General features: G+C 41.0%; 1 protein-coding gene across 10 annotated transcripts in view; it reads left to right on the plus strand.

Annotated features, from left to right (window-relative positions):
- Positions 1-24,003, plus strand: part of LOC144292728 (uncharacterized) — a 129,931-nt gene that overhangs the window by 10,274 nt on the left and 95,654 nt on the right. For 9 of the 10 annotated variants that reach the window (XR_013360068.1, XR_013360067.1, XR_013360071.1 and 6 more), the window contains exon 2: positions 19,453-19,618. Coding sequence is in view for 3 of the 10 variants with exons in the window: in XM_077863503.1 (XP_077719629.1) it covers positions 19,542-19,618 (77 nt within the window). In the remaining 7 variants the exon portion in view is untranslated. Of the gene's footprint in view, positions 1-19,452; positions 19,619-21,777; positions 23,075-24,003 lie in introns of those variants that run through there. The other variant, XR_013360069.1, reaches the window with a different exon arrangement.

Raw genomic sequence — 24,003 nt, forward strand, 5'->3', positions numbered from 1 at the left:
GGCCAGGGATGCTGTTAAAACTTTCTTTAATGCACAGGGCAGTCCCCCCCAACAAAGGATTATCCTGCCTAAAATGTCAACATTCCTGAGGTTAAGGAACCCTGCCTTAGGGTACTATCACTAGAGGAGATCATTTCTAGCTGGGTTAAAAAGAAGCTTCCCGGAGATGGGGGCCATAAACTAGGTTCCCCCACCCCAACCCAGTGGACTGGAGGATGCCTCTCCCCAGGCTCAAGAAATGGTGGGAACAGAAATGGGCAGGTGAGAAGAGCAAAGCATGTTGTAGGGATGCCATCCACAAAGGGAGTAAACCAACTGAGCTGGAGAAGAGAGAATCTATGTGAAGCAAGAAGAGAGAAAGCCAGAGAATACATGTGAATTTAGGGCAAAGAGTTTCTGTTCTGATGTTATGCTCCAAGATCCCTAAACATTGCTAGTGTTTTCTTTTTTAAACCACACAAATCAAAAGCAGCATAAACTTTTATGTTCACAAAGATCATCTCTGAATGCCGGCTTGTGCTGTATATATATGGATAGACACATATTTTCTTCCACTCCCCTACATCATTTTTCACCACTTACATAGTAGGGATTCCTTGGAACTCAGTTTTATATCACATTAAATTTTAAAAAATGGATGCCTACTTAAAAATACAACCTATCAAGGCACAGAAAATTCTGAACCACTGCTGTAATTAATAGAGCATTGTAGGAATCACCATTAAGAAATATTATTCTGACCTAGTTCGCCATGTCACGCTGCAGATTGTCCTTTTCTTGAATCATGGAATGCTTTGTGAGAAAGGACTACAAAGCTGGGTCCCTCGATATTAGCCATCTCACCCCTCAAAGTTCAGCCAGAAGTGGGACAAAACCCTCCTCACCATGTTGACATGTTTACTTCTGGCGTAGGAAAATATTGCTGTTGCCCAATTCAGTGTCCTAGTCCATTCACTTGCCTGGAAACATGTTTTATTCTTTCCTTTGATGGTTTACAAATAAATTAGCACGATCCACTAAGGTCTGCCAATATACGTTACTGGAGAAATCGGAGATGTTGAAAAATGATTGTAATTTATTGTATCCCGATACTTTCTTCCTAAGGACCGAATAAATAGCATCAGTTAGTTTATATTCCTGACATATTTATTGCAGTATTCCTGCTGAGCACTTCCCATTGTCATGTGTTCTCACACATTGTTTTCACAAATTGTGTTTTGAAAGAAGTTGAGGGAAATTCAGGCCGGAGAAACAAGATGTTATCTTTTGGAAAGGATGAACCCAATCTAATGGAAGAGGATAATCCATTCAGAGGTTTGGAAAGCCAGTGTCCTCCAGTGGGTGTGATAAATCCACAGGATCTGAATCCAGGATTTTGTACTGGGACCTTGAAGTCAGCAGGAACAATTTAGTTGTGCTCCAAACAAAGACAGCGTATCATTATTATTATTGGACAAACATGAACATCTGTTAGGTCAATTTTATCCTATTTCCTCAAGGCAATTGCATTCACCAAACACAGTTCTGTGTCTATCACAAGTGGATCTAAGATGAGTGCATAATGCCAGAGCTGCTTCTTGATGATCTCTATGTTTGAAAACCAGATTTGAAAAAGAGAAAAATGTACCTGCACCTCTCAGATGGGTCATATGCATGGAGGACCCCCGTAGAGACTCTAGTTCTCTCCTAAATTCCATCAACAGGACCATTTTCAAAAGATGAGACTATTTGAGATGGCTGTCCTTCTTCACTTTCAGATAAATGTTGTACATGCTTTAAATAATTTCAGTGGTTGTGGGGGGACGCAGGAGGAATCTAAATATTTTTTTTTAAAGAAATTCTTCATCATCTCCTTTTCTTAACTCAACATGGTACTTCCTCAGTATCATATCAGTGCACCCAGGATGTGTAAGACAGTTTTTCTTTGGGCTGAAACAGCAGTTTGCAGCAGATTACAGCTGCAAGGAACTTCAAAGAGCATCTAGTTCTACATTTCATTTCCCAGATAAAACATTATATGGCTTGCCCCAGATCACCTGGCTAGTTAGTGGTAAAGCTCTCCGTAAGGTCAGGCCTATGGGAGGTGAGATCTGTCTTCCTGTAACAGCATTCACTCATTTACACTTACTGAGTACACATCACAGGCCTAGTGATCAAACCTGAGACACACAGTCCTTTCTCTCAACGTGCTCTCTCTGGCTGTGCTCTAGGACTTGGTCACAGTGGAAGCAGGATGTGGAAGTTCTGCTAGGAGAGGTGTCCTTGTAACCACCCTCCCTTATACCAGGTCTGAGAATTGTCTTCAGTTCTTCCCTATGGTCATCAGGGAGACCAGAGGCCACTTCATTAAGTGTTAGAGAGAGGGCCTCTGATGGGCCTGTAAATAATTAGGCTAATCTCAATATTGTTAGAAATAGGAAAGCATCATTATACCTTACAAAGGCCTCGACCTACAAAGATGCCTCACACAGCGACAGCATCCTTTTTGGCTTAAATTGGTCAATGATGCCTCCGAGAGGTTTAGCAACAAGCATACCCCAAGGGGGAGCTCTTCTGGTTTGGAACTGAATTGAAGTGAGTGGCTGATCAAATCCAAAGCACAACAAGCCTTTTAGAGCCGCATTTAGTAACATAGTCAAAGGAAGATAACCAGAAAGCCACAAAGAAACCGTTAATCCTCTCCGCCCTGTGTTTTTGTTGCCTATTTAAAGCTGATGAAATCCTGACAGTATTGGGGGGGGGGGGGGTGTTACACAATGTGCAAACCTCGCATTCACCAAAGATCAAGTTCCAAGATATAAAACAAAGATTTTCTCCTAATTTGACTCCCAACGGACCTGAAAAGCATTTCAAACGTGTCCAGTAAGGCATTAAAAATAATGATCCCGGAGAGTCATCACTCCCTTGGTTGTTTTAATATATTTTTGTCTACAAACAAGAGAAGTTTTCTAAACTGCTCCCTTGGCTTCCTTTGAAAGGTCTCTAGAACAAAAGTACTTTGGGTGACCCCGGGATACCTGGCAACAGTAACCAAGGATGTGGATGAGGCTGAGAAAGATAAAAACAGACGATGCACTTTTTGACGTCAGACCTAAAATATTGTATACTTAAAACAAAATAAAATGCTGAAGCTTAGAAACAAAGAATAATGCCATCAGGAAAATCAGCAAGCTTATTGAAGAGAATGTTAAATAAGATTTCCCAAAGGGTACTATAAAATCACTCTTATGCTACCCAGATGGCCCTGTGGGGTGGCTTCTTTATGTAATTAGAATTGGCTTTTCTCCTTCTTGCCTCCTCCTCCTTCTCTTCTTTTCGTAATAATAGTTATTATTATTATTATTATTATTATTATTAATTATTATCATCAGCCATCATTTATGGGCTCTCTCATACATTCTCTCTACTTCTCATAACAACCATTTTAATGAACGGTTATGATCACCATTTCTGAGATGAGGAAATCGATGCTGGGAGGTTTGAACTGCACGATATTAACCGTGGAGGACATGGTGCCGCCAGAGCAAATGTCATGGCTCTGGAGGGTGCTGCATCAGAATTCTGGAAGGAAGTGAAGTAGGTGAACGTTGAGGATCCACTTCCACGGCAGCCCTTGGCATAGCTTATTCTCAGAATCAGACTTCCAGCCCATGATGGTCCAGCCCAATTATGACAAGATCCACAGGCCAAAGGAAAATTAAATGGCCTTTGCCACAGAATCTGATTCTACCACACAGTGTCCACTGGAATCCGACCCACCCAGTTCCTGTTTGTATCAAATTCTGGCGTACCCTCCTTCCTACAATGGCTGTGTCCCTGAAATTAATTTTTTTGGTTGTTGTTAAATACAGTGAATAACAGTGACAATGCACTGTGGGGGAGTTACAGAAGGAATTTGCTATTTCAAGGAATCCCAAGGTGATTTTTCCCCCCTTTTACATGATTCCCTCCCCCCCATCTCTCTCTGCCTCTCTTCAAACCTGAATTTTTAAATGCCAGGATTGACTAGAGAGGAGAGATGTGCAAGCACACCAAGTATTGCATCTAAGTAAAGCAGAAAGAAGCTCTATTGAAGGCTCTACTCAGGTTTCCAACATGGTGGCTCTCCAGAGATCTCAGAGCTGGGCCATTTCTGATGGTCAGCGGAAGAAGAAAGTGCACCCTTATGAGCCCAAAGCTCAAATGTACATACAGATGTTCACACGTGTATGCATGCATTCATGCACACACACACACACACACACACATACACACACGTGCATGCACACATATGTTCCTGATGTTTCCTGAGCTGAGCCTTCTCACTTGTACTTCTCCCCACAAGAGCAACTTCTGTTTACATCTCTCTCCCTTCCTCACCACTACTCACATAAACAATTCTGAAGTTATGAGCTAAAGGAATATTGCCAATTTATTATTTTTTTAAGATTTTATTTACTCATGAGAGACACAGAGAGAGAGAGAGGGAGAGAAGCAGGCTCCCTGCAAGGAGCTCAATGCGGGATTTGATTCCAGGACCCCGGGATCACACCCTGAGCTGAAGGCAGACGCTCAACTGCTGAGCCACCCAGGTGTCCCAGGAATATTGCCAATTTTTAAAAAAAGAAAATGGTTTCATAAAGGAAAAGTCACACCTCCCAGTTACATGAAAAGATAGGTCTCCTTCAAGGTCGACTTTCTGGAGCTTCTCATAGGAGCTTTCTGGAGCTTTCTGGATCTTCTCATAGGTAGGAGACTGGACTTTCTGGAGACTCAACTTTCTGGAGCTTCTCATAGGTAGGAGAGAGGGGTTAAATATCCCAGGCAGGAGTCATGTGCCCAAAAGTGGAGACAGTTCTGGCTGGCTGAGGGCCTTAGGAAGACAGCCATGGGTCCTCAGACAGGTATTTGGGATCACAACTCTTCTCAGAAATACATCTTGGTTCCAGTGTCCCCTTAATCTCTAGCAAAGAGCATCGTGATCATAAACTGAGGACTGTGGGTAGAACTTCGAACCAGCCACCAGATGATGCCCCGCCCTGCAGGGGTGCAACTCAAATGCAAGAGCAGCCCTCTCAGCCTAAGCCATGCTTCAGGGGCTGGGCATGGAGCTCCCCTACTTGGCTGAGTTTTTTGTTTTTTGTTTTTTTTACAACCCTTCAGGATTCACGGATGAAGCTCTGAGACTTATGGGAATGGCATTCCTGCCATTTGGGTTATTTGGCTTCTTTGAGGAGGGGTAGGCCTTGGCAGGCTAGCCATGGCACAAGGATAATAATAATAATAATAATAATAATAATAATAATATGGCCACCTTTTATTGAGTGTTTGTTGAGTGACTGGCACTGTGATACATATTTTCTTAGATTATTTCATTTTATCCTTACTGAAACTCCAGGGGGAAAGTCATATAAACGTCCATATTGTATATGTGAGACAAGAAAGCTTGCCATTTGTCCAAAGTCCCACAGGTAAAAAATGACAGACTCCCTCCAGACTCTGCCAGTATATTCCCATTGGCCAAATCCTACCAGAAGTGGAAGGCAAGGGAACCCATTGAGGCAATATATACAGGTCAACCTCTAGCAGCTCAGAGTAGGGTGAAGAAAGGTAGAGATGGACTTGGAGGAGGCTTGTCAGTCTGAAAATGACTTTATCCTAACCTTCGCTTGATTGATATTTAGCTGGCTATATAATTATAGATTGGAAATCATTTTCCCTTGAAATTTTGAAGACATCACTCTTTGCCTTTTAACTGCTAGCATTTACCTTTGAGAAATCTAAAGCCATTCTGATTTCTGAGTTCACATATGAATTAGATTTTCCTTCCTGGAAGTTTGTAGAATCTGCAGGAGTTCCCTAAACTGCCCAATTCGATTCCCAATAATCCTTGTTAAAAAGAATTGATCTGTTAAATAAACTGTCCCAACAATTATTTTAGAATGACAATTTATAGAGACAGGAAAAAGAAATTACCTATCCATTTTTGGGAAAATCATTTTTCCCTTTAGCAACATTTAGGGCCCAATCTAATAGAGGTCTTGAATTTTGAATTCTGTTTAAAATGCATTTTCTGGGAAAATCACATTAGACATGGGGGGGATGGGAAATCATGATAGTGGGAGCATTCAAAATTATTGTTTCTGTTCAGCATCTAAAAATGTCTGTTATCCTATCCTCACATGCAATTGCTGTTGAATAAAATCAACCTAAGATACGAATAAATAACGTGTGTCTTTTCAATAACTTAGGGCCATAGGCTCTTTTAAAAGCAGACTAACAAACATTTCTCTTAGAAAAATGATATGCTTTATTTTTAATGGGCTTATTATTTTATATGTAGATATCATAACTGGGAAATTATCCCACTATAGAAACCAGCATGTAATATGTTGTTGCCCCACACAGCACAGTGGGTGACAGAAATTCTTCTGCAGGTTGTAGTCTCCTGATGGAACCAAAGTTGGTTGGCCCAAGAGATTTCCATGGTCTGTTGAACACCAAAGTCAAGGTTGGCTCTTGGCCACAAACTAGGCTGCCCTGGCATTAAGACCTGCTTCCATAAACCCAAGGCTGTACTGACTTCTGATTTTTTTTTTTAACAATAGAAATGAAACTGCCACAGGGAAGAGAAAGAACAATGGTGTTTTGACAAATGGAACAAAGATATAGCTTGACTGACAATTCAGGTCAGAAAGAAAATGAAGGCACAGGAAGACTGATGTTGGGCTCCTTCTTGCCAAGAAGCAAATACTCCAGGGGAGGTTTCCACTGACATGACAAACTGGTTCCCTGGTGGCCATTTGGATTCAGCAATTTTGTCAGTTTTTTTCTGGCCAAAGGGCACTTTTTCCAGAACTTCAAATGTAATTAGAGTAAATACTACACAATTAACCCACATAAGGGCACCTGGGTGGCTTAGTCGGTTAAGCGTCCGCCTTCAGCTCAGGTCATGACTCCAAGGTCCTGGGGTGGAACCCTGCGTCTCTGTGTCCATCAGGCTCCCTGCTCAGTGGGGAGCCTGCTTCTCCTTCTCCCTCTGCCCCTCTCCCCTGCTCCTGTGTGCTCTGTCTCTCTCTCAAATAAATCTTTAAAAAACACATATAGCCACAGTATCTTTGAAACCAAAGGAAGAACCAGTGAGAACTTGGGAGACTCACTGAAAAATGCTATTGTCCTATTTATTTGGAGCTCTGATAGAATAGTTCAGATAGAGCTCTGGCCTCTGGAAGGGGCTAGGCTAAGAAACCTCTAGTCACCCTCTCTAGACTTGCAATCCTCGAAAAATGGAAATTAGGAAGCATTCATTCATGACCTTGAGAAAAATGTTTACAAAAGTATATTATAATGTATCAGTAAAACGAGCCGGGAAAAGGGTTTATGTGAAAGTTCATGTGAGAAATGCAGCTATTAGCACGCATGCCATTCCCCACCTTGACCCCAGAAGGAATGTGTAAATTGTAACATATGGAATGTAAGCGTCTGTTGAGATGTTTCATAAATCTGCCTGGCAATGAGCATCACAAGGCCCTGTGTGAGAACAGGCCCCAGAAAGGGAGAGATGGTGAATGTCACATCTAACTTTAGGCTATTAATCAGCCTTGAATCTGACCATCAAAAATCAGACAATGTTCTTTAATAATATGGATTGCTTTCTGACAAGGTGACACGTCTTTAGGGGACCCAGCCCAAGAAAAAGTAATATGTTCATCCATTCATTCAAGAAATGTCTATTGAGAGCCCGTGACCTGGCAGGCAATGTGCGAGGCATTGCAAGTACAATGGAGAACAGGAGAGACCCTGCATTACCGCCATACAACCTACAGCATGTAGAAAAATCTTAAACAAATAATAACAAAAATAATTTTCTAATTACAACTTGGATAAATGCTAAGAAGGAGAATCCTAGCTTATACTAATAGTACAGACACTCTTCCAAACTCTCTACATACTTTTAATATTAGCTCCATTTTAAAGATGAAGAAATAAAGGTATGAAGGCCTACATGTCTTGCTCAAGGCCACACAGCTAATGAGTGGTGGGCTCAGAATATAATGTCAAGCAGTGTCAGTCCAAGCCCTGAGTTCCTGACTCTGTGTCACTTTTTTATGACCTGAGTGGGAAAAGACCATTGATTTAGATTTCCAGGTTCAAGAAAATGTCTTTCAGGGTATGATTTTAGGTTATGCCCAAGGATAAGTAGGAATAATTTGGGCAAAAGAAGGTAACAGGAATATTCCAAAATTGGGGAAATAGCATGTCCAAAGGCTCAGAGACAGAAGGAGTTGGCTTTGGAGGCTGATGTGATTGGGTTGTGGGGAATGAAGGCAAAGCTGGAGAGTAGGCAAGGGTCCGAGCCAGTGGGACCTTGTAAATCCTGCTAAGTATCTTGAGCTAAATACTGAGCGGAGTGGGAGCTCCTAAAAGACCAGACTTCATCTAGGGCTCAGTGGAGTTGCTCCAAGCACAACTACTATAGCTGGGAGAGGAAAAGCGTTCTCCCCACAAAGGACGGAGGCTGCTGCTGAGCTAGCAACTCACCCCTCCTTCCCATCATCTTCTGTAGAAGACCGAGGATTCTCCATAGTTCTGTTCTTATCAGATCTCTGTCCTCTGTTGTAGTTAGAAGATGGTGGTGTCAAGAAAACAACTGATGTTATGGACTGAATGTTTGTGCGGCCCTCCTCCAAATTCATATGTTGAAACCTTGATCTCCAGGGTCATGGTATGAGGAGGCAGGCAGGGCCTTTGGGAGGTAATCAGGTCATGAGGGCAGAGGTCTCACAGATGGGATTAGTGCCCTTCTAAGAAGACACAGAGAGCTATCTCCTTATGAGGACATGGTGAGAATTTGGCTATTTGCAATCTGACCATGCCAGAATCTGGCACCCTGATCTTCCACTTCCAACCTCCAGAACTGTGAGAAGTTTCTTTTTTTTATAAGCCACCCAGTCTATGGTAAGTAATGATAGAAGCCCAGATGGATTAAGACAACTGGAAAACCAAAAATTCATTCAGCACTGCTTAATATTAATCTCTGGCACCAGCTTTAGTTTTGGCATTGCCCAAACTGCAGGAATTTAAGATTAAGAAAAATGATTTCCCCCCGGATTTCTGTGTTAAAAATGGCAGCATTTCCTTACACGGTTGGGACAGATACTCTATTATTCTGGAGGGTTTTTTTTTTTTTTTTAATCAATTCTTTCATTTATTCACTTATCAAAGATTTGCATACCTATTGTGTGGCAGACATGAAAGAGAAAAGCAAGTAAGACTCAGGTCCCTGGGGGAGGCAGGATAATGGCATCCCTGAAATGCCCACATCCTAATCCCTGGAACCTGTGAACAGATTACCTCATATGGCAAAAGAGCCTTTGCAGATTTGTGTAAGTTAAGGATCTTGCGATGGCAAGATCATCCTGGATCATCTGGGTGGGCCTGATGTAATCAGAAGAGTCCATTTAAGAGTGAAAGAGGGAGGCAGGAGGGCTGGAGTCAGAGAAGGAGATGTAAGGGCTGAAGCAGAGTGAGCAATGCAACTCCTGGGTCGGGGCCACAAGCCAAGGAAGGAGGGCAGCCTCTGGAGGGTGGCAAAGGCGAGGAGTGGATCCTCCTCTAGAGCTCCCAGAAAGGAATGCAGCCCTGCCAGTACTTTAGTTTTAGCCTAATAAGATCCACTTTGGACTTCTGATTCTCTTAAGAAAATAAATTTGTTTATTGTTTCAGACCACTAAATTTGTGATCATCTTTACACCAGCATTAGGGAAAAAAATGCACTCCCCAGTCCAGCCAGTATCTGTCCCAGGACAGACAGCTTTATTTTATTTTATTTTATTTTATTTTATTTTATTTTATTTTTATTTTTATTTTTATTTTTATTTTTATTTTTTATTAATTTTTAAAAGTAGACTCCATATGCAGTGTGGAGCTCAATGTGGGAGTCGAACTCACAATCCTGAGATCAAGACTTGAGATCAAGAGTCCAATGCTTAAAGCACTGAGCCACCAAAGTGCCACACCAGGACAGACAGCTTTAATCCCTCAGTTTCCCACTAGTCCCATGGTCTTTCTCAACCCAGCAGTCCAGGCAGCTACTCCCAGTTAGTCAGTGAGATGCAACTCACTTTGCATCCTGCAGGGTCTATGCAACAACTTACACTGAGCATGACCTGGCATTGCTGTATAACCCGCTCCCCCCCCCCCCCCGCCGTTGTATATTTCTTAATTCTTCTAGATTTGGGTTCCTAAGTTGGTTCTGTCCCATAATTGCCGTGTCTTCTTGGGCAAATTACATACATCCCCATGCTTCAATTTCTTTATCTTTAAAAGTTAATAATATCTACCTCCAAGATTGTGATGCATAAGTGACTTTGGTATTAAAGCATGAACAATCAGGGTGCCTGGTGGCTCGGTGGTTGAGTGTCTTCCTTTGGCTCAAGGCGTGATCCCGGGGTCCTGGGATCAAGTCCCGCATCAGGCTCCTTGCAGGGAGCCTGCTTCTCTCTCTGCCTGTGTCTCTGCCTCTCTTTCTGTGTCTCTCATGAATAAATAAATAAAATCTTTAAAAAAACATGAAAAATCATGCCTGGCACACAGAAAGTGCTCAAATTTTAACAATAGTGATGATGGCTGCTATTATTATTCCCTACAGCATTTAGAATGAGGTTTAAAAGTCCTTTAGGGGCATTCTGTGTGCAGTGTGGGACACATACTATACAGGCAAGAGGGATCCAAGTGGACAAGAGCTAGTTGGGAGATGATTGAATCAGGGTGAAGATGGTCAAAATGGAGCAAAGTGGGTGGATTTGACAATCCTGCAGAAGTAAAATCACCAGGCTTGTCAGTGAATTGCATATGGGGGTAAAGATGTGTCAAGGATGACAAAGTCAGAAACCTTATGATGATATGCTCATTACAGCATGAAATAAATCCTTATTTTGCTTTTGGGCTCTCTTGTACCCTATCTTTTCCTACTGTGGTATTCTTTCCTTTCTTCCCATAATAAGGAAACACCAGGAAAACAGCAACTACAACAATAGCAACAACAACAACAAAAAACAAGAGCCAAAGAAGGCACCGGGTATAGAAGCATAAACTATTTGGCAACGTAACCAAAAAACGGGAGACTTCTTCTACCTGACTCTGGCTTTTCTTGCCAGGATATGAAGAAGGCATCATGAAGGGACAGAAAGAGGGGGTGTAAGACAACAGGGGAAGAAAAAATAAGTAAAATTAAAAATGTCTGAATTGATTTTTAGAAAAATACATAAATGAATAGCATAAGAAAGTGGTTTTTAATTTTTAATGCCTGTAATGAAGTGGGGCTGGGAGTGTAGGCAGCAGGTAGAGAATAGAGAACCAGGCCCTTTGTGACTCTGCGGAATATGGGATGGGGCCAGTGAGTGACTGATGGGGAAGAGGGAAATGTTCTGGAGATAGAGTTGGGAGATTTGGTTTCCAGGCCCCATTTTGCCACCAACGAGCATTTGAGCATGGAGCTTACTCACAAGGATTCCATGAGATGGCTCTTGTGTTCATGGGTTCTGGAAAGTTCCAGGGAGCGGAAGGGAGGTGTATGGTCCTCGGGAGCCCATCTCACTGGCATGTGAGTTGCCTCTGCTACCTCACGGGCCTCGTAGCTAAAGGGAGCCAACCTTCCCCCAAAAGGATCTTCATGTCCTTCTGCCTCTGTCCTCCCAAAGTGACTCCTATTAAATGTGGAATGTTTCTGAGCTGACCCACCAGGAATTGCTGAGTGGTGGAGTTTATTTCTGCATGAAACAAAACACCTAGGTTCCCCCTCCCCCTCTTCTACCTGGGTCCATGATTTGGCTGTGTTTAGTAGAAGAAAGGCAGGCAAGGCACACTTTGAAATTGTGGCAAGCATTTGAGTGGATTGAATTTAATTTTGGATACAAATGTCAAGGAAAGTCTCCCTTGGCTCTTGTTCATTGTTCACTGAGGCGCAGTGTGATGCTCCATTGAAAGACCTGCTGATCTAAGCCAGCGCCAGCTGATAATGACAAAGTGCGGGAGGGAGGGGCAGCAGGCCGAGTCCAAGGAGGGATGCCCTTCCCCAGGATGCTTCCAAAGACTCTGCCCAGCCCTGCAGTGCATGGTGGGACAAGAGACAAGAACCTAAAAACTGCTTAAAAAAATTTTTTTTTTAAAAAGCTGCTCAAGTCCCAGCTTGGCCACAATGCTGCATGGCCTTTTCCCACCACTTAGATTTGGTTTTCCTGGTCCATGAAATAAAGGGACTGGAAAAGATGAGCTCTAAGATCTTTTCTTTCTCAGATATTAGGATTCTGGCATTCGGAGCATCTACAAATGCTAGAGAGGAATGCCAGCCAAGAGTGTGGGATAAAATTTGGCACAACTATTTGGGAGGGCATTAGCTTTCAAATGTTTAACTTGACATACCCTTTGGCTTCTTAAGTGTCAATTTTGGGGATGTATCCTGTGGAAATACTAGCATAAGTATGCAAATGTGGATGTTTATAACTGCAAAACATCAAAAACAACCTAGGCGTCCACTAGTAGGGGAGTGGTTAAATAAATCTACTACTCACCCATAATAAAGAATAAAAAATATGTAATACTTTGATACGTTTTCCTGGTAATCTATAATAAAAATATCCAAAATATAACTTTAAGTGAAAAGTGAAATTGTCTAGTAAAATGTATATAACATGATTATGTTTATTCTGAAATGAAATCCAGATATGTGTAATATATGTTATATTTAATTATATATGCATATGCATAGAGAAAAGATTGAGAAGATTCCACACCAAAAATCATAGTAGTTCGCTCCAGGGCTGCACGGTTCAATATGGTAGCTGCATGTAACTACTGAGTACTCACAGTGTGGCTGGTGTGACTGAGGAACTGGATTTTAAATTTTTAATTAATTTTAATTACTGCACATTTAATTTAAAACTGGTCCTTCAACTGTATGTTTTATGAGATTGAAATAGAGAGCAAGTATTTTCGATGAAAAGATAGCATCCAAATTGAGAGGTATTGTAAGCATAGAATACACATCAGATTTAGTAGACTTAGTACCACAAAGTGGTATCTCAATAATAATTTTCTATTTTAATAATAACTTGATAATGTTGATTATAGGTTGAAGTAAAAATATTTGTGATACCTTACATTCAATAAAATATATAATTAAAATTAATTTCACCTGTTCCTTTTTTACTTTTTTTAATGTGGCTACTAGAAAACTTTACACACATAGCTCACAAGATATTTCTATCAGGGGGATTCCTGGGTGGCGCAGAGGTTTGGCGCCTGCCTTTGGCCCAGGGCACAATCCTGGAGACGCGGGATCGAATCCCACGTTGGGCTCCCAGTGCATGGAGCCTGCTTCTCTCTCTGCCTCTCTCTCTCTCTCTGTGACTATCATAAATAAATAAAGAAAAAAATATTTTAAAAAGATATTTCTATTGGGTACGGCTGCTTTGGGGAGTGGGATAGAGGAGAAGCTAGACTAACTTTTTATTTATATACTTCTGTATTGTTTGATTTTGTTACAGTGAGCCTGGATTACTTTCACAATTTATGAGGAGTAAAGACCCTTTAAAATGTGAAAATAAAATTCATTTCTAGGATATATCAAAATGTTTGAGAAAACACTCCCTCTAATTTGTTTCTTTTGGGATGGTGTGTCAGGGTCTAAAATAAATGTTTTGCCATCAGGTTATTATAAAGTGGAACTCTCATTGTGGTGTCTCTGTGATTTACCAGCATCTTCTAATTGCTTGACCCTTTCTTGGATGGCTGCTATCCTCAGCAAGGATACCTCTGCCTGACAACCATCCCAGCTGTGTTGGAAGAGGATTGTTTCTCAGAGAGTAGGAGTTAAGCCCATGAGAGTTAGGCAAAAAGGAGAAATAATCCTAAAAGAAATCTCCCCTCTTCTCTCCAGCTCCCTCCTTCTCCTGTATCAAGATTCTCTAAAGCTTTGGGGATCTGTAGTCCTAGGCTGAACTTCCTACCTCACTAAATGACAAGGCCAGGATGTTAATGTTCCCCACACAGACACGTCTGCATTATACATAAAGATGTCTGTGTTACACATAAACACGTTATGGCTGTAACAATATCACTTTCAAAGGAGCTCTAATCCGCTGAAGTCATCGAGTCAGAAAACATTTGCTTCTCCATGTCTTGTGTCTGAGTTGTGTGTGAGAGAGAAGAGTAGGAAGGAAGGACAGAGAAAGGATGGAGGCAAGGAAGAACAGAGAGAGTGTGTGCACTTTATAAAACCCTACTTTGCAGAGACAGCTTTTCAAACTGTCTCTCTGGTTTCTCATTTGTTTGCTATGGTGTCACTTCCTTAATACAATTTTCTGTTTAAAAAGTTGATGATGATCTTTTCTATACGAAGTGACAGATACACAGATGACCCAAGTCAACATTTTGGATATGAAGTTGTGGGGTTTTAACGGATGTCACAGGGTGACGGGGGTGGGTGGGTGGGTAAATCAGCCACAGTCCTCAAAGTTCAGGAAATAGCCAACTGCATGCTCCCCTAAAACCCTGTATCACCTATATCACAGCTCATGTCTGCCTAGATCGTATTTACCTATTTTTATTTGACTTCCTTGCTAGACACCTCTATCCCCAGCACCTAACACAGAATCTTGCAAATAGTAGGCTCTTAATAAAAGTTTGCTGATTGAATGAGTGAAAGAGTGAATGAAGAAATAAACAAACCTACCATTCAAGGGTCAGTCTTATCTAAAACATTAAGGAAATTAGAATGTCATCTCAAAATGGACTTGTAAAATATTCCATTTTATTTACACTGTATTTATTAAATGCCCATTATGGACTAAAAGCTGGCTAAACAAAGCCAGCATTTACACACACACACACACACACACACACACACACACACGGTCCCAGCCCTTAGGAAGTTTACAATCTGGGGAGAGAGGGAAGGTAGAGCTCAGGTACAAGTACATAAAATTAAAATTAAATTAAATTACATTACATTACATTAAATTAAAAATTACAAAATAGTAATAAGTGCTCCCAAGGATATGATCAGGGATGATGATAGAGAATAAAGTAAGGGGCTATGCCAATCTAGCCAAGCCAATTTTTCTCTTCTTTGAGAAAGTGACATTAAAGCCAAAGCATGGAGGATGGGGAGTGAACTATTAAATAAACCAATTGGGGGTGACCGGGAACAGGAGAGAGGAAGAGCCTTCCTTTCACACTCGGTAGCAGTGCCTGCTGCTTCTGTGACTTACCGCCCAAGTGTGCTCTGTAATTTGAATTTGACTTGATTCATTTGGGTTTTAGGGCCCATGCTAATTTGCATGCCTGACTAGATGTCAATGTCTGTTGGAACCCACGTGCTCAGAGTGTAAAGAGAGCGATTTCCCTTATTAGAAGGGCAATGTGATTATAAGTGAATGTTCTGGGAGTGGGCTGAGGGGTGGCTGGCAGTAGGCTGGTAAATCTCGTTCACTTGTCTTCAAGGTTGTCTCCTACCTCTGCACCTCTTCACGTTAGCTTCTGCAGTTCAGATCTGTTCTCACTATTTAATTTGTGCTTTTGAGATATGTATTTTTTGTTGACAGTAGTTACATGGGATTCACAAGAGAATTCTTACTTTTCACTTTATACTTCTTGTCCCTTTTGAATATTTCAAAATGCAAGTTTTTACAACTCATAAAACTAGTAAATACAATTGTGAATTATATATACAGTTCTGTTTAACATGCAACCCTATGACCACTGATGAGAATCAGTTTTCTTTTTTCCTGATTATTAATGCAATATAAGCTCAGTGCAATTAGGTTTGGAAAGCTTATGAGAAAATTAAAAAATAAAATAAAATTCTCCATAACTAATCATCCAGAGATTACCACTGATATCTTGTTATGTTTCTTTCCTAATGCCTTTTTAAAAATCTACTTGTTAATTTATAACTGGCTTTTAAAAACTCAATATGTGTAGGCACCTTTCCATGACAATAAATGCTGGGCTTTTGTCTGGATCTATCATAATTTAAGTTAATGGACATTTAGGTTGCAATTTTCACCACATAATTAACTCTTAATCTAAAATTTTTTTAAGAGTTTATTTATTTATTCACGAGAGAGACACACACAGAGGGAGGCAGAGACATAGGCAGAGGGAGGAGAAGCAGGCTCCACGCAGGGAGCCCTATGCGGGACTCGAGCCTGGCACTTTGGTATCACACCCTGAGCCACAGGCAGATGCTCAACCGCTGAGCCACCCAGGCATCCCTTAATCTAAATTTTTAAAAAGATTTACTTATTTATTTTAGAGAGAGAGAGTGAGAGGAGGGGCAAAGGGAGAGGGAGAGAGAAACTCAAGCAGACTCGAGTACAAATGAATGCTTGAAAATCTAGACTGACCAAATCCAATTCAGGATTATTTCCTAATGCCACTAAACAATTTAAACAGCAAGTTTCACTAAGTGCCTTTTCTTTCTTTCTTCCTTCCCTCCTTTCTTTTTCTTTCTTTCTTTCTTTCTTTCTTTCTTTCTTTCTTTCTTTCTTTCTTTCTTCTTTCTTTCTTTCTTCTTTCAGATTTATTTATTTATTTATTTATTTGAGAAAGATAGAGGGAGAGTGCTCACCTAAGGGAAGGGCAGAGGGAGAGAGAGGAGAAGCAGACTCCCCATTGAGCAGGAGCCCCAGGCAGGACTTGATTTTATGACACTAAGTTCATGACCCAAGAGGAAACCAAGAGTCAGAGGCTTAACCCACTGAGCCACCCAGGCACCCCACAAAATGCTCCTTCATAAAATATCAGTTTCTCAGAAGGTTGGCGGTGAAGGGTAGGGAGCAAATCCTCTGAAGTCTATCTAATGCTTTGTTTTAAGACCAGCTTACATCTACTGTGTAGAGGTGGTGGGGTGAGGGTAGGGGTGAGTACTGTTGGACTCCACTGCTCTGATCACTACTGTCACCGTGTGACCAACATGTCAGGCAAGTGAGAGGGGCGAGATGAAAAGCAAAGTTCCAGGTGCCCAGAAGTGGGTAGGCTGGAAGGATTCTAGCTATTAAAAGCCCCCACATGCCAGGATTTGTAAAAGAGAACCTCAACCAATTTCCCTCCAGTGGAACAGAGCATCAGCCAGGGCTGGATCATCTTCACATAAGATCAGCCTGTCCCAGGCCAGTGAATTCACCAAAATCCGTTCCACCTTCAAACCTGATATTCCCTTAGTTACAATCCTGTGATTTCCAAAAGACTATTTTCTGTTTCTTTTCAGCTATTGCAACCTGCTCTCTTAAATAGCTTCTTTATCTGGCAGGGCAATTACAGTCTGTGACTAACAGCTGTGGTTCATAAACATGAGTTTCACTGTTTGGGTCAGTAGTTCTTAGCCTTTTCCGAATGGCAACTCCCCCAGCTGATCTTGGCATTACGAGAAGCACCTCTCCTCAGCACTTGGGTTGGTACTCAATAGTGCAGTTTACTGTTGGAGGGTTCTGTTTTCCCATTATAAAGGAGGTGACATTTTTATTAAGTTGCAAGTCCTGGCATCTAATACCAAGCATATTTCTGGATGTTGGTTTTATTAGTGATTTTTAACTTTCCCCATTGAGCTTTTCTTTATATTCCAAATGGTCTACAATAGGCATGTCTTTCTTTTAGACTTCAAAAAAAAAATGTTCTTTCAAAAAGTGATTCTTACCTAGAAACCTTGATGGAGAATATCTGCAAGATCTAGGGCTTGACGAAGAGAATCTTTAGACCTGACACCAAAAGCACATCCATTAAAAAAAAAAAGAGTATAAATTACCCTTCAGAAGAATTAAAAGCTGTTGCTGTGTGAAAGACTGTGTAAAGAGGATGAAAAGACAAGCTGTAGACTGAGAGGAAATATTACTTGCAAACCACACATCTGACAAAGGATTTGTATTTAGAACACATAAAAAATGCTCAAATTTCAACAGTAAAAACAAACAACCTAATTAGAAAACGGGCAACCTATATGAGACATGTTGTTGAAGAGGATATACAGATGGCAAATAAGCACATGGAAAGATGTTCAACATTACTGGCCATTAAAGAAATGCATTTGACCATGATGAGATACCACTACACACCTAGTAAGGCAGCTAATGTAAAAAACTAGTGTCAATGCTGAATGCTGACAGCGAATCAGAGAAACCAGATCTCTCATACATGGCTAGTAGGAACGTAAAATGGTACAGTGACTCTGGAGAATAGTTTGGCAGTTTCTTAAAAAACTAAACATAGACTTGCCATGCAACTCAGCAGTTTATTCTTGGGCCATTATTTCAGAGAAGTGAAAGAACCTGAACAGGAGTATTCATAGCAGCTTTGTTTGCAATAGCCAAAATCTGCAAAACACCAAATGTCACACCAATAGCTAGTTAAACTGTGGCACGTCGCACCATGGAATCATACTCAACAACATCAAAAAAGCAAACTATTGATATACATGCAACAACCAGGAAGGACCTCCAGGACATTGTGTGGAGTGAAAGAGGCAAATTTCAAAAGGCCACATACCGTGTGATTCCATTGATACCATATTCTTGAAATTATAGAGATGGAATTATAGAGATGAGCAGTTGGTGGGAAGGAAAGGGAGGAGTGTGACTATAAAGGGTAGCATGAGGGAGATCTTTGTGGTCATGGGATGGTTCTGCATCCGTATTGCAGTGGTGGTTGCACAAATCTACACATGTGATAAAATACCACATGTACGTGTGCGCCCCTCCCCCCCCCAGTACCAGTATCAATTTCCTGGCTTTCTTATTGTACTATAGTTAAATAAGATGTAACTACAGAGAGAAATGAGTAAGAGTATCCAGGACCATCCTGTGCTATCTTTGCAAGTTTCCCTGAATCTGGAATTATTTCAAAATAAAACATTTTTTAAGAGGAATTCATCCTTATTATGGAAAATTTAGAATATGCAGGAAAAAAATACGAAGACTACGAGTTCTAAAATTCATACCTTTTGGATATGTTTGTTTTAGAATGTTAGAATTTATTGCTTAATTTTTTATTGGAGATAAAACTCACTCAACATAAAAACATCATAATTTTTACAGTTTTAAGTGTACAATTCAGTGGTGTTTTTACTTTATTCACAGTATTGTGCAACCATCACCATTATACAATTCCAAACATTTTCATCAGCCAAAAGAAACCTCATACCCATCAGGCCCTTTTCCCTCCCCTGTGATAGCTAATCTACTTTCCACAAATTATTTGATTCCACATACATGAAGTGTGTCTGCACATGGAATCATACAACATGATACAACAGTCCTTTGTGACTGGCTTCTTTCACTTCTAATAATGCTTTCAAGGTTCGTCCATGGAGTAGCATCCACCAGTGTTTTATTGCTTTTGTGGTTAAATAATATTTCATTGTATGGATATATTCAATTTTTATTTTTGATACAATTTTTCTTTGTTCTCTTACTGCAGGGTCTCTTTTACATTGGTTAGTTGAGCCAACTCTTTCCAACCTGGACTGCTGACCTGTGACCTCCCATTATTCAAACCAAGGCTGACCTATGTGGGCATCTGGAGACCCTTGGCCTTGTTGCTTCACTTATCCGCATCACCTTCTGAAATCAAGATACTTCATCAAGTAGGTCATTAACTGGGATCCACGGGATCCATAGGGGAGGGTCTCCCTGTGGCCCATCAGAGATGATAAGCCGAGCTGGATGAATGGTGTCAGGGCAGGAGGGAAGGGAGACAACCAGCCTGTCTATGGAGCAGCAGAACAATTTCAGTAGCCTCCTAGTCATAGTCTTGACTCACTTCTCTAGGATGAGGAACACTAAATATTTTTCCCAAAGCAATATTTTTCTAACCTGTTTTGACAAAACAAACATTTTTCCTGAGTGTCCCTGCTCTCCTCATGGTGCTCCTGGGTCCAGAGCTCTCTCTCCTACAGTGTTGTAATCACCAGCTTACCCACTATCAAGCATCCTTTTCCTCCATCACTGAGCTGGGATGAGTTGACTGTGCCTGTAGTACTTTGGTGTCTTAGTGAATGTGAAGGCCATTTACTGAGCCCTTAGGATGTGTAGGTCCTGGACTGAGCCCTCTCCTTTCATCAACTCACTTCCGGCTCATAGTAATTCCTTCAAGCAGGAAATGTTCTTATTCCCATGTTAAGATTCAGAGACAGAGGCTCAAAGAGTTTTAGAGTCCAGTCCAAGATCATATCACCACTGAGTGGTGTGGTTGGGATGCACACAGACCTATGGGTCATCTAAGTGCACTGAGAGCATAGACTCTGGAACCAGACTTCCTGGGTTCCAGTCCTGGCTCCTTGCTCATTAACTATTTGGATTTGCCTCCATTTCCCTATCTGTAAAATTGGATTAGTAATAATACCTCGTTGTGTTGTAAAAATTAAATATAGGAATCTGTCTACAGCCCGAGAGCTATGTGCCTGGCACATGCAAAGGTCCATGTGAGTGATCACTATGTCATGATTGTTATTATTACACTGACTCTTAAAAATGGGATAAGGAGGCAGGAAAAAAAAAATGATCCAAACAGACACCACTTCATGTTGCCTCACGAGATGTCTCCTAGCCAAGTGACACAATATGTGCTGCCTCCAGGCCGCTGCTCCCAACCCCAGGGGCTTTCAGCAACCAGCAAAGCAAAACCAGCCCTTTCCAAAGCCACATTCTCCAGGTCAGCAGTAAGTTGTTGTAGTAACAAGAAAGGGGGCTAGGTGGGGACATCTCTTTCCTATAAGAGCCAGCAATGGATTTCCTTCGAAGAATCATTTTTATGTGGTCACCCAGAACCTAGCCTCCTTTTGTAAATATTTGCTTATGAGCATCTGATGCTCATATTTTGTGTATCTCTATTGTCACAACACACTATGGACCATCAGTGCTATGGAAAATAGAGCCATTAGTGTCTTTAAATCTAACCAAATTAGAGAACCAATTCCAAAATCTCCTGAACCAATATAGAAAACTCATCTTTAAGATTTTGTTCTCTAGAGCAACTCTAGATACCTACAGGTACCGAAGGATAACACAAGACATTCCCTGCCTCACAGTGACTGGTTACAAAGGCTAAGAGACCTGGAGATGAGGCTTTCTTCACTTCTCTAGATTGGTGATTATCAGGCAAATGATGGCTTCAGTCAGGGCATCATTTGGAATCCCAAATTCAGTCAATTTGGGATTCTTTTCTTTAAAAAAAAAGAATTTCCAGGGTTTTGGTTTTTTTCCCCATATCTATAAAGGATAGTTAAGTCTTTAAGATTTTTAAAAAAGATTTTATTTATTTATTCATGAGAGACCCAGAGAGAGAGAGAGAGACAGAGACAGAGACACAGGCAGAGGGAGAAGCAGGCTCCATGCAAGGAGCCCGACGTGGGACTCAATCCCAGGTCTCCACGATCATGCCCTGGACCGAACACTGCGCTAAACTGCTGAGCCACCCAGGCTGCCCAGCTTTTAAGATTTTAAAAACTTACCTTGATGTGGTTTTATCAGCATTCCTGTTCCATGTGCTAGTAGATGCTACTAATCTCCACCATATAATTGAACTCTTTTATTTTATGATCAAGAAGACGAAGCCCAAAGTCAGACAGCAACCTAGTAATAAAGGCCAGAACCCAAGACCACAGCTGTCAGTCTAGTTTGCAACCCTCAGAGCCACACGGCTAAAAGATGATTCTAAAAATGTCCTTTTACCCAGATCACTCCTCCTCTTTTACAAGGTTGGTGGGCCACTTCCCAGCAGATGATTCTATGATTCTATCCACAGCCTATTCAGAGTACTCTGAAGTGTGTCTTACTATGAACTAGAGCTTCTGCCCAGATGGAGGGAGAATTCAAGGTTGGTTTGAGGACCGAAGTGATTAAAAGTCTCAATAGAACAATCCTGCTGATTCAGAATGACTAGAGAATGGCCTTCCTGGTTATCTACTCTTTCTGCTCATGTTTGTTGAATGAATGACTATATGGAGCATTGAAATATAATACAAGGGATGCTACCGAGTTTAATAAAGTCTTTCTTCCCCTACTGCATTGAAGTCATCATGATAAGTATGGATTACCTTTCTGGAGAATTCAGCTGATGGTGAACAGGGTAGGCACTGTTCCCTTTGGTGTATTTTTGGTAATTTGCTGACCCTGTTATAGAAGGTGAGGGTGACCCAAACTGGATCTTCTCTTTTTAAAAAAGTGAATCCCTTCATATCAGTCTGCTTATCTTTCACTTATCCTTTTCTTCATCACATTATCTTAAGAAATGCACACACACAGACCCAGTTATCTGAGCCTTTGGTTGATTGAACCATAGTTAGCCAGTTAACAGGACCTTCACACAGATGATGGTGTCTTAAACACTTCCCCTGAATTTCTCTGTTAACAAGATGGGAGACATGCCCCCGGTCACTTGATTCTTTTTACTTCATTTAGGAACATGAATCTTGAGGCCAAGAGGCAGAAACTAGCCTACTGACACAACCGGCAACTAGACACAAAACAATTCCAGTGATAGGTTCAAGAAAAATGATGTCGATCTTAAAAAAATAATCTTTAAAAATTCAATGACCAGTTAGTTACAGTTTAACTCATTACATATTTTTGAGCAGGCAATGAATGAGACCCAAAGAGTACGCAGAGACATTAAATTAAATAACAGAGGCTTTTAGGGACACTTTAAAAAAAAAAAAACTTACTGCTTCTCAACTTAAGCTAAATGTTTTAACATTTTAAAATAATTTTTAAAGTCACAAATCAAGATTTATCTACATTCAGGTCGATTCTGCTGGCTCATGTCCAAAAGACTTGGTCCTCTAGAGAGTAGTCTTCCTTGCTTTTCTTTGAGTGCTTATGAACACCTTTTACTTGTCAGGAATTAAGCCAAGTATTGAGGCTACAAACGAATAAGACACAGCCCTTGTCCTACAGGGACTGACATGGAGACTAAATGCTCAAACATTTTCTCACTGTCACCATTGTTTTCTTTCTTAAAATGCCATCAATCTGAGCCTTATAGACAATCCTCCTTACACATGCTATGGTTACTCTGTGGGGTTTCTACACACTTGCTACTTAGTTCTCTTTAAGATATACATGTAGTTCAAATTAAACAACTTCTCAAAACTACTGCTGTGCAATTTTTTTCTTTCTTTAACTTGTTTCCCCCCCACCCTCCACCCCCGCTGGGTTCTTTCTTTGGCACCAGCTAGTGATCTGAAATAACAAGGAGCTAAACTGAGAAGGGTCTGTTTGTCTCAGGTGCCCCACCTGGGGCTCGCTGGTAAGGGTGTTGTTATATCTACTTATCCCAAGTTTGTTCTAGCCTATTTATCCCTACATTGTTTTCTTTCATATTAATGAACTATTATTATTTTTTTAAATGAACCATTATTATTATCCACTGAAGCATTATTTGTTTTTCTGTGTGTTTTTGTTTTTAAGATTTTATTTATTTACTTGAGAGAGAAAGCAAGCAAGAGAGAGAGAGCATGGGTGGGAAGGGAGGGGCAGATGGAGAGGGAGAAGAAGACTCTTCACCAAGCAGGGAGCTTGATGAGGAGCTGGATCCCAGGATCCTGGGATCGTGACCTGAGCCGAAGGGAGATGCTCAATCAACTGAGCCACCTAGGTGCTCCTGAACATCATTTTTTTTTAATTTATTTTTTATTGGTGTTCAATTTACTAACATACAGAATAACACCCAGTGCCCGTCACCCATTCACTCCCACCCCCCGCCCTCCTCCCCTTCTACCACCCCTAGTTCGTTTCCCAGAGTTAGCAGTCTTTACGTTCTGTCTCCCTTTCTGATATTTCCCACACATCTGAACATCATTTGTAATAGTTAAGAACCCCCCCCCACCAGAAGTAACCTGTATCTTCATTTGTAGGGAGGTAGTTAAATAAACTATGGCATGTCCATACAATGGAACTCTCTTCATGCTTTAAAAAGAATGTAAGGTCTTGGTGGGCACCTGAGTGGCTCAGTCCATTGAGGTCTGACTCT

The sequence above is a fragment of the Canis aureus genome, chromosome 21 (genome assembly GCF_053574225.1).
Source record: "Canis aureus isolate CA01 chromosome 21, VMU_Caureus_v.1.0, whole genome shotgun sequence".
Classification (NCBI taxonomy): Eukaryota; Metazoa; Chordata; class Mammalia; order Carnivora; family Canidae; genus Canis; species Canis aureus.